The sequence below is a fragment of the Erpetoichthys calabaricus genome, chromosome 2 (genome assembly GCF_900747795.2).
Source record: "Erpetoichthys calabaricus chromosome 2, fErpCal1.3, whole genome shotgun sequence".
Lineage (NCBI taxonomy): Eukaryota > Metazoa > Chordata > Cladistia > Polypteriformes > Polypteridae > Erpetoichthys > Erpetoichthys calabaricus.
Genome location: NC_041395.2, coordinates 126941075 through 126961648, shown reverse-complemented (window position 1 = coordinate 126961648; position 20574 = coordinate 126941075). Strand labels below are relative to the sequence as shown.

General features: G+C 37.5%; 1 protein-coding gene across 1 annotated transcript in view; it reads left to right on the top strand.

Moving 5' to 3' along the window:
• LOC114646331 (transient receptor potential cation channel subfamily V member 6-like) overlaps positions 1–20574 on the top strand; it is a 48207-nt gene that overhangs the window by 14317 nt on the left and 13316 nt on the right. Inside the window, 5 exon segments of the mRNA XM_028794484.2 lie at positions 1901–2073; positions 9650–9796; positions 13036–13236; positions 13675–13761; positions 14016–14092. Coding sequence (XP_028650317.2) covers positions 1901–2073; positions 9650–9796; positions 13036–13236; positions 13675–13761; positions 14016–14092 — 685 coding nt within the window.

Below are 20574 nucleotides of genomic sequence, written 5' to 3'. Positions count from 1 at the left end.
GTGAAGCGTTGAGTGTACAATGTCATTACCCAAATTCTATGGACAATTGTGTTGCCCCACGGATAAGTCGATTCTGTTTTTTTGAATGAATTTTAAGGCATAAATTTTTCAACTTATATGCGAGTATCTACGGTATTCATATTTGAATAATAGATTCCAATGTATTTAACTGAAAAACTGTACTTCTTACCATTCGCTTGTTACCTATGGTGTGTCTTAGTCATCAGTACTAGGCCTCCTACTTTTTAATATTTACCTTCTGCCAATAGGATCAATTATGTATCATCATAACATTCATTTTATTTGTTGTACTGATAATATTCAGCTTTATCTTTATAGCAAACTCTCTGAAGTATGACCTCTCTTCTCTCTTATTTAATTGTCTTCATAACATTAAAAGTTGGAGGGCACATCATCTTTTGAAGCTTAATAATGCCAAATCTGAAATTCTCAGCTCACAAGGCATCCTTTCAAAAATTTCCAACTCTACTCTCAAATTAAAAACCTTGGTATTGTTTTTGACAATTGTGGCTGAGTGCAGGAATAACAGATTGTGGAAAGGATGAAAAGTTGGGACACCAACTGAGTTGTCCCATTTAATTGTCCAACAAAACACCCTATGGGCAAATAACAACAAAAGTATTCCCTCTTCACCATAGAACCGAGGGTCATTTATTGGAGCTTATCCAGCTTGTTGCTCTGATTGTAAAAGACATCTTCTTCCAGGCAGCTGGGCTACTGCACAAACTGGAAAGGGGGAGGTGGGGGGCTAAGTGCCCACATTGGGTGATTCCTTGAAGCTGTGGAGAGAGAAGGAAAAGAGAATGTTAGCGACAGTGCCCTGGTATTTTATCACATACCTTGATCGAGTCCGTGACACAGTTTTCTCTCTTTTTGAAACCTACAGTATGTTAATACTTTATCCCATTTTGCTTTTTATCAGCTGCAGAACTTTTCAAAACTTCATGCCTCACTGTTCTACTCTGCAGCGCAGATGCTAATCGGTGGTCTTGTTGGACTACTATAATGCTCTTTTGTTTCACATTCCTTATAAACAAGCTGCAGTTGGCCCAGAAGTCTTCTGCACAAATGCTAAGTCTAACTAAGGCCAAGGATAACATTACTCATGTCCTGTATGAATTTCAAGTTTAAATACCAATTTGATTATAAGATCCTTTTGCTCACTTACAAAGTACTTCATGATCTGCCCCCCTTTTATTTACCAGATCTTCTCCAAGATTATACACCATCTTGTTTGCTATGGTCCTCATAGTTTGGCTTTTTTCTTTTCATCGGTTGTCTTCTCCTCCATGAGGGGTCAGGTCTTCAACTGCCCTCATCTCTGGAATTTATTCCTCCTTTAAAGATTCTCTCTAGATTCCAGTTTTCTCTTTAAAAACAAGTTTAAATATACCTGTTGTTTTTAATTGTCCTGTTTAATTTTTTTCAACATACTTAATGCTTTATATATCTCGAAAGGTGCAATAAAATAAAATGTATTATTATTAGTAGCATTAACGTTATGTACCAATTATTCACCTAAGATAATTTTTGAGTGTCTCGTGCCTTTATTTCGTTATTTTCACACAGCACTTCACATATTTATTTTATTGTATATTAGATCATAATTTTATTGCTTGAAAGCATACATTTCGATTAGTGTTCATGCAACGATAATGAAGGTGTGCTGCAAATAACACATGTGGACAGTATGGAACCATTGCTAAAAGGCTAAAAGTAATAACTGAAATAACTTTATTCTTTTAAAACTCTACATCTTTTAATCTTGTGACCTGTGCCTTAATATGAATACAGTAAATGTATTCTCCAGTTACATGGTTCCCATTTAAATTCTCAACATTTTCTCAGACCACAATAAGTTTCTTTTTTTGTTTGGTAGGGAATACCGTTCTCCACATGTTGGTTTTACATCCTAACAAGACTTTGGCCTGCCGAATGTATGACTACCTGATGTCCTTAATTACAATCGATAAGATTCGTTATCTGGAGAGCATCATAAACAATGATGGATTTACTCCTATGAAGCTGGCAGTGCAGAAAGGAGATGTCACGGTGAGTGTATTTTTAAATAAAAGCAAGTGAAACTGGATAAACCAAAATATGGAAGTAATCAACATTTAAGTAAGAGTTACAATATTTTTTTGAATTCTTCTGTCTAAAATCAGCAACTTTGTCATATTGAAAAACTGAGGTAGTTTCTAGTGATAGTCCCTATTAACCACCCTGTATGCAAATGTAACAGTAAAGCCATTATAGCCAGTTTTATGGAATTGGCTACCTAAATAATTCAACATTCATTAAGAGCTCAATTTTGATTTAGAATCAGTATTAATTCACATGAAAGAAAGAAAGAAAGAAAGAAAGAAAGAAAGAAAGAAAGAAAGAAAGAAAGAAAGAAAGAAAGAAAGAAAGATTACAGGCAGTTTAGAATGAACACATCCAGTGTTAATCCAGTTCAGGGTCACAGTGAGTCAGAACCTATCTTGGCTGCATTCAGTGCAAAGCAGGAACTAATCCTGGAGGGAGTGCTAGCATTTTACAATTAGTGACCACACTTATTAATTAGGCACTGATTCCATACTTATTTCTGTGTAATCACCACATAAAGTAATCAGCACATGCAAGTAAGAACATCACTGTACTCTGGATAAATTATAAAATATCATGTTCTCAAATGATAAATTGCCCTGTTAGGTGAACATAACCTTACCTGTCAAACATATTTAGATAAAGCTTATAATATGTAATACAGTTGTAGGTAGGAATACAAATATAAATATATTTTTACAGGTGCTAAAAAGATAAAAATATAGAATTTTGTCATATACAGAGTTAAATTTAGTATATATGGAGTAAAGTTTGATATAGTATATATATATATATATATATATATATATATATATATATACTGTATATATATATATATATATATATATATATATATATATATATATATATATATATATATATATTCACGGCATTCGTAGTCTGTGTTACAATCTGATTGTATGGGTGGTTACCTACCAGGTAACGCTTGTGGTTGGCCAGCAATCTGCTAACATCCGCCACGGTGCCCTCAGTTTGTGAGGAGCAGATCATAGAATGGTTGAAATAGTTTACTGTCAAATAAATGCAAAGAGTACGCGACACGTGTTTCGCCCTCATTCTGGGCTCATCAGGCGTACACACTCCACTGCACTCCCTCTCGGGAATCGAACTTCGGACGTCAGCGCCAGACGCGATGCCCCTAACGTTGCGCCACGGCGTGTGGTTCGTTTTGCAGTGGAGTGTGTACGCCTGATGAGCCCAGAATGAGGGCGAAACACGTGTCGCGTACTCTTTGCATTTATTTGACAGTAAACTATTTCAACCGTATATATATATATATATACACTAGCGACTGGGAGCCCGATCACATCAGGCTACAAATTCTAAGTTTGTGAAATCAATACTTTCTCTGCAAAGAATTATTTGTTTTTTAAGTCCCTGAAATGATTTTGTTCTAATATACAGATTTGAGCAAATTTTGGCGTTTCACCCTCTCCGGGGTGCAAGGGTCCAGATTGATGCTATATTTGGCCATGTATTCTGTAACAATATGGACCATGGCCTGGAGGCAGGGATATTTGTGCGCCCATGGATGCACAGGCTAATGCACTGTTGTACTTTCTGACATTTTTCAAGAAATGCTTGGAGTTTGGGTCTAAATATGTGAACAGGTCCTTAAACCTGTCAGGGTATCTGTAAGCGTTAATTCGAACGCGACCTTTATGGCAGCAATTGTATTCTCCACCTTGCTTGTTTTCACAGGTGAAGTTGAATGAGTTGCAATGTTTGCACAGGTTGTCAAATGCGCCAGAGTGGTGCTCCGGAACTTCGTCCTCAATAATATCTGTGTGATTGCACATGGCAATGCCATGCCGCTCAGCATTTTCACGCCGCAAGGCACGGGCTGCTCGATGTCTTTCAACCCGTGCTGAATTTGCGGCTGCTCAAGCTTCTTTAGTCGCTTGTGCACGGCTGTCATGATTTCTTTCATCGTTAGTAGCATTCTGTAGCGCACGTTCTTCATCTGTCCTTTGTGTCCGATTTGCACGATTTCTTTCAGCGTTAGTAGCATTTGTAGCCGCACGCAGCTCATCTGTTTGTTGTGTACGTCTGGTCACATTAGCAAGTCTACGTTCTTCGTCAGTCATGTGACTTGGTTTCCTACGCATCCTTTCCGCGGCCGCTGCTCTTGTTTCTGCGTTGCGATCGTCACTCATTTTAGATCTGAGATCGGCTAAAATTTAAACAATGACCGTTGTTAATACCCAGCCATCATTACTCATGCTTCTAACTTGTATTGAGTCGAGGTATTGATGCGAACACCATACATACGGATACTATCAAATTATATATATACAGTATAATTAGCAACGGAATTTGGTGTTTTAATGTCTGGTCCCTCTGCCTGACTTCAGTCTGTGATGGTGTTTCACTTCCTGTGGCACTGTCCTTAAATTTCACTGTAGTAAAATAAAAAAAAAGTAAAAGTACCCCCAGGGTCAAAATTTTGGGTTCCAAAATGGTCTATGGTCTCTTCTGGCAAAATTTTGTTGAGATTGGAATGAGGATGAGACATTGTATAAAGAACACACACAAACACACACATTGAGCTTAATACAGTACAGTAGATATATACTATATATATATATATACAGTACATACAGTATATATATATATACATACAGTATATACTGTATATATATATATATATATAGCAACTTCCTTTTAATATATGGCATGTCTTATGGAAACAGTAGTATTTCAGCAGTGACATTAAGTTTATAGGATTAACAGAAAATATGCAATATGCATCATAACAAAATTAGACAGGTGCATAAATTTGGGCACCCCAACAGAGATATTACATCAATATTTAGCTGAGCCTACTTTTGCAAACATAACAGCCTCTAGACGCCTCCTATAGCCTTTGATGAGTGTCTGGATTCTGGATGGAGGTATTTTTGACCATTCTTCCATACAAAATCTCTCCATTTTAGTTAAATTTGATGGCTGCCAAGCATGGACAGCCTGCTTCAAATCATCCCATAGATTTTCGATGATATTCAAGTCAGGGGACTGTGACGGCCATTCCAGAACAATTGTACTTCTCCCTCTGCATGAATGCCTTTGTAGATTTTGAACTGTGTTTTGGGTCATTGTCTTGTTGGAATATCCAACACCTGCATAACTTCAACTTTGTGACTGATGCTTGAACATTATCCTGAAGAATTTGTTGATATTGGGTTGAATTCATCCGACCCTTAACTTTTCCAAGGGCCCCAGTCCCTGAACTAGCCACACAGCCCCACAGCATGATGGAACCTCCACCAAATTTGACAGTGGGTAGCAGGTGTTTTTCTTGGAATGCAGTGTTCTTCTTCCGCCATGCAAAGCGCTTTTTGTTATGACCAAATAACTCGATTTTTGTCTCATCAGTCCAAAGCACTTTGTTCCAAAATTAATCTGGCTTGTCTAAATGAGCATTTGCATACAACAAGCGACTCTGTTTGTGGTGTGAGTACAGAAAGGGCTTCTTTCTCATCACCCTGCCATACAGATGTTCTTTGTGAAAATTGCGCTGAATTGTAGAATGATGTACAGATACACCATCTGCAGCAAGATGTTCTTGCAGGTCTTTGGAGGTGATCTGTGGGTTGTCTGTAACCATTCTCACAATTCTGCGCATATGTCGCTCCTGTATTTTTCTTGGCCTGCCAGACCAGGGTTTAACAGCAACTGTGCCTGTGGCCTTCAATTTCCTGATTACATTCCTTACAGTTGAAACTGACAGTTTAAACCTCTGAGATAGCTTTTTGTAGCCTTCCTCTAAACCATGATACTGAACAATCTTTGTTTTCAGATCGTGTGAGAGTTGCTTTGAGGATCCCATGTTGTCACTCTTCAGAGGAGAGTCAAAGGGAAGCACAACTTGCAATTGGCCACCTTAAATACCTTTTCTCATGATTGGACACACCTGTCTATGAAGTTCAAGGCTTAATGAGCTAATCCAACCAATTTGGTGTTGCAAGTAATCAGTATTGAGCAGTTACATGCATTCAAATCAGCAAAATTACAAGGGGACCCAAATTTTTGCACAGCCAGTTTTTCACATTTTATTTAATTTCATACAACTAAATACTGCTTCACTAAAAATCTTTGTTCAAAAAACACCCCAGTACTCAGATGTTCCTAGGAAATGAAAGACATACCACTGTTATGTTTTTTGTTGAAAGTAAATTATTATGCAGGGGTTCCCAAACTTTTTTATATGACTGTATATATCCATTGAGCCTCCTAAACAATTTCCTGAAAATGATTAGTTTATTTAGTTTATTTGTAGGGACACAGCTAATACATTTTTAGTAGAGGGAAGATAACAATGACATATATTATTAATCATATTAGTAAAAATGCACAAACCTGTAAGTGGCTGTTTATCACCATTTAAAATCATTTTAGAAATCAGTAACTTTTTGGTTAATTAGTTGATATCAAGATTGTTTGCTGCTATAGTTTTTTAATCCAATACTCCAATATCAATAGGATGATTAGACAAAAAGGATTATACCTAAGACGTAAAATATTCTGTGATTTTATAAAGCAGCAAAATAATTACATTTTCTGCTGCACTAGAGGAACTGTTCCTATATGCCATGAGCCAACACATTCATTACCAGATCAAAAAGGTAAAGACTTAAAAAAAGAACCCTGGTGCAAACTTACTCTAACTGAAATAGTTTCTTTTACCTCAATACTGGTTTTAACAACAGTCCTCACTTTCTGAAACATATCCTGAATAGTCTGCATACACTTGTACTCTTTTCTCTCTTGTGCACCTCTACACGTGGCAGTCTATCATAAGCTTTCTCCAAACCAATAAACACCATATGCAGACCTTTCTGGGTTTTTTTTCCAGTGCTTCTCTATGAGCTGTCTCAATACAATGGCTGCATCAGTTGTTCCTCTCCATGGTGTAAAACCAAACTGTTCCTCTGCTATGGTGGTCTGTTCCCTAAGTCTTCTCTAAATAACCCTTTCCCAGATTTTCATTTTGTGTGACATTAGTTTTACCCCACTATAGTCTCAACAATCCTAAATATCTCCCATCTCCTTATAAATGGGTACAATCACACTGTTCCTCCACTCCCTCCTATTCATTTATCTACTGCAATAGATACTACAACTCATCTACTCCCTCTTCCCCTAATCTGTTCCACAATTCTGGTGGTATTTCATCTGGTCCTGTTGACTTTCCATTTTTCATTCTTTTCAGTGCCTCCATTCCTTCCTTCCTCCTTATTCTAGATACTGTATTAGTCCTTCATCTGGGACTCCATCCCCAAATACCACCCTTGGATTTTCTTCATTCAACAGCCTTTGAAAGTATCTCTTCCATCTATTCATGATCCTCTCATGCTCACTTAAGACCATATCTTTCATCTGCTGTGTCTGACAAAAATCCTTCCTAGACTTGGTCCTAGTCTTTGTGATATTTAAACTACAAATATGTAGTAATAATGCATTACTATATGTTATGTATATTATGATATACATAACACAAAAATATGGCTATCAAGTGCTGCAGAAAGGGACATCTCTCTAATTTATATAAAAAAAAATCCTTCAACACGACAAGACTTTTTAGAGACAAGACTTTTTGGAAGTGGGGGGCAGCATGGTGGCACAGTGGTATTGCTGCTGCCTCGCAATAAGGAGACCTGGGTTCATTTCCTGAGTCCTCCCTGCATGGAGTTTGCATGTTCTCCCCATGTCTGCGTGGGTTTCCCCCGGGGGCTCCGGTTTTCTCCCACAGTCCAAAGACATGCAGGTTAAGTGCATTGGCGATCCTAAATTGTCCCTAGTGTGTGCTTGATGTGTGTGGGTGTGTGTGTCCTGCGGTGGGTTGGCACTCTGCCCGGGATTTGTTCCTGCCTTGCGCCTTGTGTTGGCTGGGATTGGCTCCAGCAGACCCCTGTGACACTGTGATGCTGTGTTATGATATAGCAGGTTGGATACTGAATGACTGACTGCCTGACTTTTTGGAAGAGAGATTTTTTCAAGTCCCGCGAGACAACTTTTGCCTTGAAATTTTTTCAAGTCACGCCCTCCTCTCAAACATTTTCAAACAAGACCACGGTCCTCTCAACTGTCATTCGTGTGAATGCTTTTGTTAGACACATTTTCTGCAGTCTCATCTCTTATACATTTTAACATTTTCCTCACTTTAAGTTCCCAATTACGGAACAATTGGGAAGAAAGGTAATGTAGTCCTTCCGTATCTTCCGCGGATAACATTAGACAACAAAGGAGATCTTGATATGCCATTTGTATTAAAACGTTTACAGTTTCCGGTTAGAATAGCTTTTGCAAAGACAATTAACAAATCTCAGAGCCAAACATTTGAAAAAATCATTTTATTTAATAGAGAGAAAGAAACGAAATTCAATAACAGACAGTTATACGTTGCATTGATGCATTTGTAACAATTCCCATGAAAATAAAAATCTGTTTAAATTGTACATCTGCATACCCATACATGAGCAGCAGAACTGCAAAGAGGCTAATGCATAGCGCAGGTCAGGAGGTTGGCGAGTGAAGCGAGCAGGGGGCAAAGCCCCCTAGTTTTATATTATCCCAGACTATATACCTGCTCTAAACAGTCATGTGTGATCTGCTTCAATGCATTAATACATAAAACATACCAAGATAGTAGAGTGTGTTATGGAAAAAACTTTCCTCCGTATTCAAATAAATCATTCTTGGAGACCAGATGAAAGTGCAGAACAATTCTTTATTTGCACATAGATATGCAGAAATGTCTCTGTCCATGGAGTGAGAAATCAATAAAACAATTCATTTTCTTTTATACTTTTCTATTACCATTACCTTATCTAATACATCACATCATCTGACTCTTAATATGCAGTATTCTATCATCTTAGCCAGTCAACTACAGCTACCAGTAACTTTGTATACATGTCGATTCTTCCATTATTCAAAACACTGCTTCATTAATTAGGGGTGTCCTACGGGTTCTCCCATTGATCTTAATACCACTTCATAATAGGAGTGTTTGAGCTTTCCAACTAGTTTGTTCTTGCTTTTAAAATGGGTGTCCATTACACACCTACTTCATTTTAACCTTAGCAACTATCTTGGTCGCTTCTCTAGATGAGTCAAAAGCCTCAAGTGCCCAAGCTTTAAGCTGCATTTAGTTAACCCTTTAGTTACCTTCAGTCCTTTTCCTTATGCTTTTAATAATGCGTTGTTAGAACTTCATCTAAGTATATGCTTATATTAAATTAACATGTATTGATTAAAAATATTTGATTAAAATTTGATAAATGATGCTAAGGTACTCATTAAACAGCCTTGCAACATCTTCTGTGTTTAACCAGTGTCTGTCAATGGCAATTCCTTGGTACATTTGGCATGAAGTACTAGCTACAAATAGAGGAAGTAAAGATAGCTTTAAATTATTAAATTATTATTAGTGTGTTATGGCAATGCCTTGGTATGTTACTGCTTGTATATTTATCTAGAAAACATTCATGTACTTGTTTTATTTTTTCCTTTTTAGATGTTTAATCATTTCATAAAAAGAAGGAAACAAGTATATTGGGCATTTGGACCAGTGACTTCTACTCTGTATGATCTCACTGGAATTGATACCTGGGAGGATGAACTTTCTGTTTTAGACATTATTTGTACAAGTAAAGAAAAAAATGTAAGTATTGTAAAGTTAAACCTTATTGGCATGTGTGCAGAATATTTGAGAAGATTGCATTTAAGGCCTTATATTCTTAACTTGCCCTACTTAGGAAATTGCCTCTCTCTGATTATGTAGCATTGTTAAACTGGAAATGATGTGTGTTTTAAATTGAAAACTGACCATGAACACTGTTAAGGGGACAAATAAGCCCAAGGTAGGCAAAAAAACCTGCAAAAATTTAAATACAAACTTGTACTGCTTATACATACAAACCATTTACTTTGGCTGCGGTGAATTTTGTCACAAGTAAAAAAAAATTATTCTGAGATTAACAGAATGTCTGCTGTTAAAGCCATACGGGTGCAAATGACAGCAGAAATGTGATGAATGGGCACCTCAGCAAAAGTCAGTACCTTTCTTCATCAAGTGCTACTGCAATGGGTGCCCAGCACCCACAACCCTGATAACTAGAATTGCAAATATATGTTAATCCACTGCCTACTATGATATGTTGGAATCAGATCTCCACACTGAGCAGTGTTACATAAAGAAATCAGTCTGAAGGATACCACTATGTGACCAATTGTAACATTCAAAAAGGACTACCTCCTCTTCTTCTTCCTCTTCATCATTACCCTCTTCTATGTGGATTTGATGTGCTTGATCAACCTTATTCATACAGCTCGGTCCTACACCTTCTCCCCAGTCAAACCCTTTTTCTTCACATCTTCTTTTACTTTATCCTTCCACCGCTGCCTCAGCCTCCCTTACTTTCTCTTCCCCTGTACTTCCATTTCTGTCATCTTTTTTAGATTAGATTTAATTCTATTGTCATTGTATAGGTAAAAGGAAATGCAGTTTAGCATCTAACCAGAAAGTGCAAATAGTAGAGATACAGTTAGGTCCATAAATATTTGGACAGAGACAACTTTTTTCTCATTTTGGTTCTGTACATTACTACAATGAATTTTAAATGAAACAACTCAGATGCAGTTGAAGTGCAGACTTTCAGCTTTAATTCAGTGGGGTGAACAAAACGATTACATAAAAATGTGAGGCAACTAAAGTATTTTTTTAACACAATCCCTTCATTTCAGGGGCTCAAAAGTAATTGGACAAATTAAATAACTGGAAATAAAATGTTCATTTCTAATACTTGGTTGAAAACCCTTTGCTGGCAATGACAGCCTGAAGTCTTGAACTCATGGACATCACCAGATGCTGGGTTTCCTGATTTTTAATGCTCTGCCAGGCCTTTACTGCAGCGGCTTTCCATTGCTGTTTGTTTGTGGGCCTTTCTGTCTGAAGTTTAGTCCATCCTTTTTTCTTGCCATCATTCTGGTAGAGGTTGATCTTGGTTTCATCTGTCCAAAGAATGTTTTTCCAGAACTGTGCTGGCTTTTTCAGATGTTCTTTAGCAAAGTCCAATCTAACCTTTCTATTCTTGAGGCTTATGAGTGGCTTGCACCTTGCAGTGCACCCTATGTATTTACTTTCATGCAGTCTTCTCTTTATGGTAGACTTGGATATCGATACGCCTACCCCCTGGAGAGTGTTGTTCACTTGGTTGGCTGTTGTGAAGGGATTTCTCTTCACCATGGAAATGATTCTGCGATCATCCACCAGTGTTGTCTTCCGTGGACGTCCAGGTCTTTTTGCGTTGCTGAGTTCACCAGTGCTTGCTTTCTTTCTCAGGATGTACCAAACTGTAGATTTTGCTACTCGTAATATTGTAGCAATTTCTCGGATGGGTTTTTTCTGTTTTCACAGCTTAAGGATGGCTTCTTTCACCTGCATGGAGAGCTCCTTTGACCGCATGTTGTCTGTTCACAGCAAAATCTTCCACATACAAGCACCACACCTCAAATCAACTCCAGGCCTTTTATCTGCTTAATTGATAATGACATAACGACGGACTTGCCCACACCTGCCCATGAAATAGCCCTTGAGTCAATTGTCCAATTACTTTTGAGTCCCTGAAATGAAGGGATTGTGTTGAAAAAAATGCTTTAATTGCCTCACATTTTTATGCAATTGTTTGTTCACCCCACTGAATTAAAGCTGAAAGTCTGCACTTCAACTGCATCTGAGTTGTTTCATTTAAAATTCATTGTGGTAATGTACAGAACCAAAATGAGAAAAAAGTTGTCTCTGTCCAAATATTTATGGACCTAACTGTATTAATACTGATCTGTAAGTAACAGATACATAAAATGAATAAATATACTGTAGATACTGTATATGAAATATTTTATGTACAGAATAAATATATATAAATAGGTGAAAATATAGAGTACAAGCAGAAGTTATTGATATTTAGAAAGGTCAGCTATTGAGTGTTAAGGGTTTAGAGTTCAGAATGGTGATGGTGTTATGAAAGAAGAGCCTGCTGGTGTGGAACTGAAGGCTCCTGTAGCACCTCCCTAATGGAAGGAGGGTAAACAGTCCATAGCTGGGATGTGAGGCATCCTTGATGATGCTGTGAGCCCAGACACCATGTATGCTGCAGGTCAGCAATAGCTGGCAGCGGGATGCTGATGATGTGCTGGGCAGTTTTTACCACCCATTGCAAGGCCTTCCTGTCTGCTACAGATACAGAGACATACCACACCATAATGCAATTAGTCAATATACTCTCAGCAGTGCAGAGGTAAAAGTTCAACAGAATCTGAGGAAACAGGCAAGCTTTCTTCAGCGTATGCAGAAAGTAAAGTTGCTGTTGCGCTTTTTTAACCAGACTTGATGTATTTATTGTCCGAGAAAGGTCCACAGAGATGTAGACGCCTAGGAATTTGAAGCTGGAACACACTTCACCTCAGCCCCATTTATATGGGGCTGCTTTGGCTATAAATGACGGGAAGCAAAATGGAATGGGTGACTAGACCTTCTTCCGTGTTCTTGTCTCACTGTTTTATTTTTATGCTTTACTTTATGCCATCATTAACTTTATTATTATTACTCATGTGACCAGCCCACTGTAACCTGTTGTCATCTAGTTTTGTGATTTGTAAAATACCTTGTGGTGATGAGAGCCATTGAAGATACTATATAAAATGTAAAAAACAGAATAAGTGGGCACAGGAATTGGATGAACGAACAGATGATTGAAATGAAGCATGTTTGCATTATAAATCAGTGATCAGTCAGGATTGTTGCTTAGGTAGATAGGCCATAAAATCTGAAAAAGGTATTTTCATTTAAGTTTGAAATTAAATGGCTCATGGTGCAATATTATATAAATTCTCACATCATAGGTCAGAGAGCTCCTGGAAGTGACCCCCGTTAAAGAGGTTTTGCATCACAAGTGGACCAACTGGGGTTACAAATTCTTCTTCCTTTGGACAGTGCTGTACATCTTGCACATAGTCATTTTTACCATATGCTGTGTGTATCGCCCATTGGAGCCAATCAGGACCAAAATGAATGTAACAATCATGAATCTGAAGCCTCTAAGCGTGAGTATGCTCAGCGGTTGAAAGGTTGATTTGTCAGTTGCCTAAATTTTTTTTTTTCTCCAGCCTTCTGGAGTTTTTTTTTGTTTTTTTCTGTCCACCCTGGCCATCGGACCTTACTCCTTTTCTATGTTAACTAATGTTGTCTTATTTTAATTTTGTATTTTGTCTGTTATTTTTCTTTTCTTCATTATGTAAAGCACTTTGAGCTACTTTTTGTATGAAAATGTGCTATATAAATAAATGTTGTTGTTGTTGTTGTAAACATTTGCAGAGTAAACTCCATGTCTAAGACGGTTTTCTGTCAGGCTTTGGCTACGTGCAGCTTTGAATTGTAGTAAGAGGGTTGGGAATATGAATTGATAGATGGAAGGACGTGGAACAAAATTTTGAACAGTACAGACATTCATTTCTTCTTATAATATATCTCTTCCATTGCAGAGATCATATGAACTCACTACAGATTTTTTAAGACTGGCTGGTGAAATTCTTACAGTCTTGGGAGCTTTCTGTATTCTCTTTACAGAGGTTTGTGCTTTTTTCCTTTCTGTTATTGTAATTTGCTTATTATTTTAATTTACTACTATTTAAACTATTTATATACAGTTTAGTAATATAGACTTGTTTATATAATTCAGCATTAATACTAGCACCCTACATGTTCTGATTAATCCAGTCTGAACTGGCTGACAATGTTCTTAAAATCTTAATTAATCAAGGTCAGGAAATGTTAATTAGACTTAACTCCATCCTGTAATAGAAATAAATCTCCATTGTTCTAGATTCCAAGACTTGTGCATATCGGTCCAACAAAATACTTTGGAAACACAGTCACTGGAGGACCTTTCCATATCATTATGTTGGTAACCATTTGTCATGTAACTCAATTGCTTTATTTATTTATTAATTTTATTTTATCTTGCTGCTGTTGTCTTGCCTGTACTGTAAATGAAAAGTAATGCTTATTGTTAAAGATTTTTGTTGAGGACATTTTAGTAAGGAGTAATCCTTTATTATTATCTGTTAATGGCTACATGGAAACATATTCAGAATGCCCTTTCCCCTCATCATTGCTAGAGATTAAGATGAAGTTTATAAGCACTGTTGCACATACTGTATAGACAGAAAAAATTAAAATTAATTGAAACAAATATCACTATTGAATTTTTAAATATTATATCCCTGTATCTGCACTCTAGTTCTAACCATCAGTTTTCATGGTCACTGACAAACTACGTAATCATTTTTATTCTGATTTGATGCCATGTATACATACAGTATATATATATATATATATATATATATATATATATATATATATATATATATATATATATATATATATAAAAGACCTAAATCTGTTAAGTAGTTCTCTCATTTGCTAACTAAGAGTAGTTAAGGTTACGCCCTGAGGGAGACACATGAGTGAGGAGGGCCCCGCCCCCCTCCCCGCAGCCCAATGAGTCTCTCTCGGATTCACGCTAATAAATTGGTAAAGCAAGCGAAGTATGATACTTAGCGCGATGAAAAAGTTGCAAAATCAACAGAATGTTCAAACAAATTATAGAAAAAAAAAACCGATCTAAATCCGCTAAGTAGTTCTCTTGTGAAAAGCAGACAGACATACAAACGGGTCTAAAAAACTGTAAGAAATTTCGCGCTTGGAGCACGAAATTTTTAAAACCGTTTCTTAGCAAGCACCTATGGGCCAAGGGTAACCTACATTCCAAATTTCAAGTCCAAAGTCCTCATGGTTCGGGAGATTTCGTGATGAGTGAGTCAGTGATATTTGGCTTATATACACACACACTGGCCACTTTATTAGATACACCTGTTCAACTGCTTGTTAGCGCAAATTTCTAATCAGCCAATCACATGGTAGAAACTTAATGCACTTGTAGACATTGTGAAGACAACTTGCTGAATTTCAATTCTAGCATCAGAATGAGGAAGAAAAAGTGATTTAATTGACTTTGAATGTGGCAGGGTTGTTGGTGCAAGACAGGCTGATCTAATTATTTCAAAAACTGCTGATCTAATGGGATTTTCATGTACACCCACCTCTCAAGGTTACAGAGAATGGTCTGAAAAAGTGAAAATATCTAGTGAGTAACTGTTGTCTAGGTGAAAATACCTTGTTGATTCCAGGGGTCAGAGGAGAATGGCCATACTGGTTTGCGCTGATAGACAATAGTAACTCAAATAATCACTTTTTACAACTGCGGTGTTCAGAAGAGCACCTTTGAACACAAAACATGTCAAACCTTGAAGCAGAAGGGCTACAGCAGCAGCAAACCACACTGGGTGCCACCCCTGTCAGCTAAGAACAAGTAACTGAGGCTACAATTTGCACACGCTCACGCAAATTGGACAATAGAAGACTGGAAAACGTTGACTGGTCTGATGAGTCTCGATTTCTGCAGCGACGTTTGGATGGTAGGGTCAGAATTTGGTGTCAACAACATGAAAGCAAGGATCCATCCTGCCTTATGTCAACAATTCAGGCTGGTGGTGCTGTAATGGTGTGTTCTTGTCACACTTTAGGCCTTTTAATACCAATTTAGCATCATTTAAATGCCAGAGTCTACCTGAGTATTGTTGATGACCACGTCCATCCCTTTATGACTGCAGTGTACCCATCTTCCGATGGCTACTTCTAGCAGGATAATGCACCATATTGCAAAACATAAATCATCTCAAACTGGTTTCATGACAATGAGTTCATTGTACTCAAATGGCCTCCACAGTCACCAGATTCAACAGAGCACCTTTGGGATGTGGTGGAATGGGAGATGCACATCATGGATGTTCAGCTGAAAAATCTGCAGCAACTGTGTGATGCTCTCATGTCAATATGGACCAAAATCCCAATGGAATGTTTCCAACACCTTCTGAATCTATGCCATGATGAATTACAGCAGTTCTGAAGGCAAAAAGGGGTCCAACCTGGTACTAGCAAGGTGTACCTAATAAAGTTGCCAGTGTGCGTGTGTGTGTGCATACACTGCTTATACACTATATATAGTGTGCATCTGCAAAGGAAATCAAAGGTTAAAGGATAATTCCATGCTGAAAAGATACAACATCTAATTTCAATTAAAACAGAACGATCAGTGTGCTTGTGATCTTTCTGTTTGTGATCTTTCACAGAGCTTTAAAGACACTTTTCTATGAAAAACAGAAGATGCTAAAGTCATTTTTACCCTGGGATTACATATTTCTCTATGTCTTAATGAACAACTAACTTTTTCAGTCGATCCCTTGATCTTCTCTTATGGCAGCTTTCTCTCGCCTACTTGCTCACCTTTTCGAAGGCTATAGAGTCAAACATTTTGTCCTTTATTCTTTTTATCATGGAAATAACCTTTAACATTTGTTTTCTGATATATATTTGTGTCCATGAGTCTATCTTGCTATGTGGAGACTAACAGTCTCCCCAAAGTTAATTTGTACTTTTGTGCCCTTGAGCACCACTGAAGTATACTTTAAAAAACAAACAAAACATAATTTAAAGAAATTTAAAGCAACAAAATACTAAATCAATGCCAATTCAGAAACAGGCCAATAGCAACAATGTCTTCCTATACTGAACTTTAGATAGATAGATAGATAGATAGATACTTTATTAATCCCAATATTCAAGGTACTTCACAAGTACTAGGCTGTAATTCACTTGTTTGTATTAACAGTTTTGCTTAGTGTCACAGTCAGGACATTTGAATATAAGTAGTGTGACACACACACACACACACACACGCACGCACACACACACACACACACAAGGAAGCACTTTAGTCCCTTGGTCTTGTCTAATTTCCTAAATTCTGTTCAATACTGCTTGTAGATAACTTTTAATAGTTGTTAGTATTCAACTGTATGACTTGGGAGGATCCCCAAAACCTTTCATTTGAAGAAATGGATTCTATCTTAAATACACTTCCCTTTAATATCCACCAGTGTTCTAAGTTTACTGGAGTCAATAAAGAAAAGTCCTGAGGTCTTTCCCTCAATTCCTTAAGGGTTGCAGTGGCTGTAAATTGTCAAGCACCCAATTGCATAATTATAAGCCAGTTCTTGCTAGTAATGAAACATTACTCGAGTAAGTATTATGTTATTATTTGAATACTGTGATTTCAGATGATTCTAATATTTTAGATTTTTCTTTTCACGGTAATTACTCAGTGTTATTTCAATTGGGGATTATTAGCAATTCTCGGTTAACAAATATTTCTTTTCTATTTTACTCAAATTGATAGATTATGGTATACACATGTGTTAAAATACAACCACATGAGCTGATCAGCTTTAGGTTTTCTTATTATTATTTTTCTTTTTTTGTTTATTTGAATAGCAGTGCAGTAGTTAGAGTTGCTGCTTCTAGTATCCAGCCTCTTGCGTTTAAATCCCGGAGCAAGTTAACCTCCATGAGGATGTTGTTGATATACCTACAGTATATAGTCTTCCTCCCATAAACCCAAAGTGCTTATCACGTTAACTGGCCGAGTGTGGCGAGCTGCATGAGGGGGTCCTGCAATGAACGGACTCCATGTCTATGGCTGTTTTCAGCCTTGTTTTACGGCATGGATTCTTGAATTGGATTAAACAGTTTTGAGAATTCTATTTTGTTTTAATTAGTAAACGGTTAAAAAATAACATACATACCCACAGACATATATTGGATATGTTTATGTGTGAATCTTAACAATTAAGTGAACGAAAATCAAGAAAAAAAATGTGCTCAGATTAGTAGCAGTAATTGGTATTGAATCGAGAAATTGTCTGAAACTAAAACCTTCAGCAAGTTCGACTCTCCAGGAACTCAGCTTAACACACCAGACTCAGTCACTAGATGCAGACAGGAAAATATTAACACTATGTAGATCCTGCAAAAGTTTTAGTATTAAGACAACGAAGCAACTATGATGACTATAAGTATGACTGATACATGACAACAACATATTTCATAAAAAGTAATAGCTATAAATACAGAGAATGGTGACTTTTAATGTACTAGTGGTTTTATTACAGGAGAACCCTCACAAACAAACCTATTATAAGAAGACAATTCCATTGAGCGGTTACTACCAAAGTGAATAAACGTTTGTCATGATTTGGAGTAAGAACCATAAGCAAGAGAGGGTGTGAGGTCTTCTAAAGCAGTGGTCCCCAACCTTTTTGACAGCAAGGACCACTTTATTAGATGCAAATTTTTCCACGGACCAGTCGGTGGGGTTGGTTGGGGGCAGTTTTATACACAATTTACATATATTTCTATTATTATTAAAGTTACTAAGCAGTTCGCATACGTTTAAGGTCAACATTAAAGCAGGGGTTAAGTCAGTTCAGGTAACGCCTTTCCCAGGCAGGCAAAGGAGGCCTGCCCTAACCCCCGATCCTGAGATTTTTCTTCTTTTTTTTGCATATAACAAAGACATATGCTTTACATTTGCCAATCCAGCAGATTGCACATCACAAACATTAACACTGCTATCTTTTTTTCATGTCTGCCGTTTCTATAGTAGGGTGACAATGAGTTAAATTCCAATGGATGTTTTTCAAATGTTGACAAGCAATAAGCAAAAGGTATCACTGAAAACCACAGACAACAAAAACAGCAAAAAAAAAAAAAAGAACAGTACGAGGAAAGTTCGAAGAAATAGATTTTTTTACATTGTTTCTGTTTGGGGATCGTTGTGCAAATGTGCACAACTGAGCTGCGACCACAGATCTAACTGCTCTGTGGATGATTCATTCAAGCATTTCAAGGTCACTTCGTTGTAATGAAAGTGTCTGTTGAATGTACTTCGTAGTAACGCGATTTCTATAGACTCATGTCATATGGGGAAACTGTCGGGACCATAAAAAATACTTTGTTGTAATACTCTCTCACCTCGGTCTCTCTCCTCTCTCTGCGCCGCTGCAAAGCCCTGCCCGCCAAGCATTCTGAAAAGTCTGAGTGAGTCGTTGTTGCCGGCAGTTCTCTCGCGACCCGGCTGTCAGACGGCTGCGGCCTGGTAGTGGGCCGTGGACCGGGGTTGGGGACCCCCGTTCTAAAAGGCTCCACAAGTCAGGGCAGGCCTCCTTTGCCTGCCTGGAAAAGGCGTTACCTGAACTGACTTAACCCCTGCTTTAATGTTGACCTTAAATGTATGCAGGTCTGAAAGGGTTTAAGCCTCAAAAATAACCTTTAATGTCCCCAAATATCAAAATGCCATGTAACAGAAAGGAAACTGTATAAACCTTTTGCTTGCGGAGACCAGTCCACAAAGGAATCATTATAAATGAGAATATTTATTCAGAATAATAGAAAAATATTATAAAAAAAAAAACTCAAAAAAGCCAAAAATGAGTTGCCTTGAAGGTAGTCCACAATGGAAAAAAATCACAAAGCACAAGCAGTATTCAGAAACTAAAATCAAGAGCTTAAAATAATCAAAAAATGCAAAAAATTAATTCTCAGTGTAACTCCAAACAACTTCAATGCAGCACAACTGAGCTCTCTCAGCTCTGACCCAAATATCCAAATAGAAGCTCAGGAATGGTGACCATCAGTGCAGACCCATCCCTTGGGCTACCAGCCACAAATTACAAGTAACACAGGAGAAGCACACACTTTATAAATTAAATAAATGAAGAAAGTAAGGTCAATGAACAGCACTTTACATAAAAAGAAACAAAGAAACATAGTAAATAATAATGATGACATTAAATACATAAGAAATACATGTAAGCCAGGACAAAAAGCTTGGCTATAACATGTTCACTGAGAGTTGCATAGTATCACCTTTGGACAGTATGAAAGCCATAATCAGAAGATCTTAGATGTTGAACAGGACTCTGGGGGTTGGGGTTGGAGTTCATGCTTTTACAAGCGTATAGCAGAACATTAATAACAATTCTGTATCAGGCTGTGGAATCAGAACAGTGGAATGAAATGGGGTTCATGTATTTGGTTGGCATCAGGACTCCTGCAGCAGCCTTTTGACTACACAGTTATGTGTTAGGTCATTAAAAAGACAGCCACAGTATAAGGGCTGGACAGATAGACAGAGTCATGTTGGACACAAAGGATATTAGACGAAGCTGCCAGGATCAGACATTCTAGCAGTAAGAGACAAGTTTCTTGGGTTGAACTGGAGACCCCACAAGAAGCAGTTCAGTTTCATTAGTGTCAAGCTGGAAATGGGTTACCAGATGCCCATGTGCTATCACTGTGGCATGCAGAGTATAGTGGACATATATAAAATACACTTTATGGGCAGTCAGTATATGTAACCAGTGCCTGATAGAATACCTTAAATTGATCAACTGAAATTCAATATTGGGTTTATTTGTTTATGG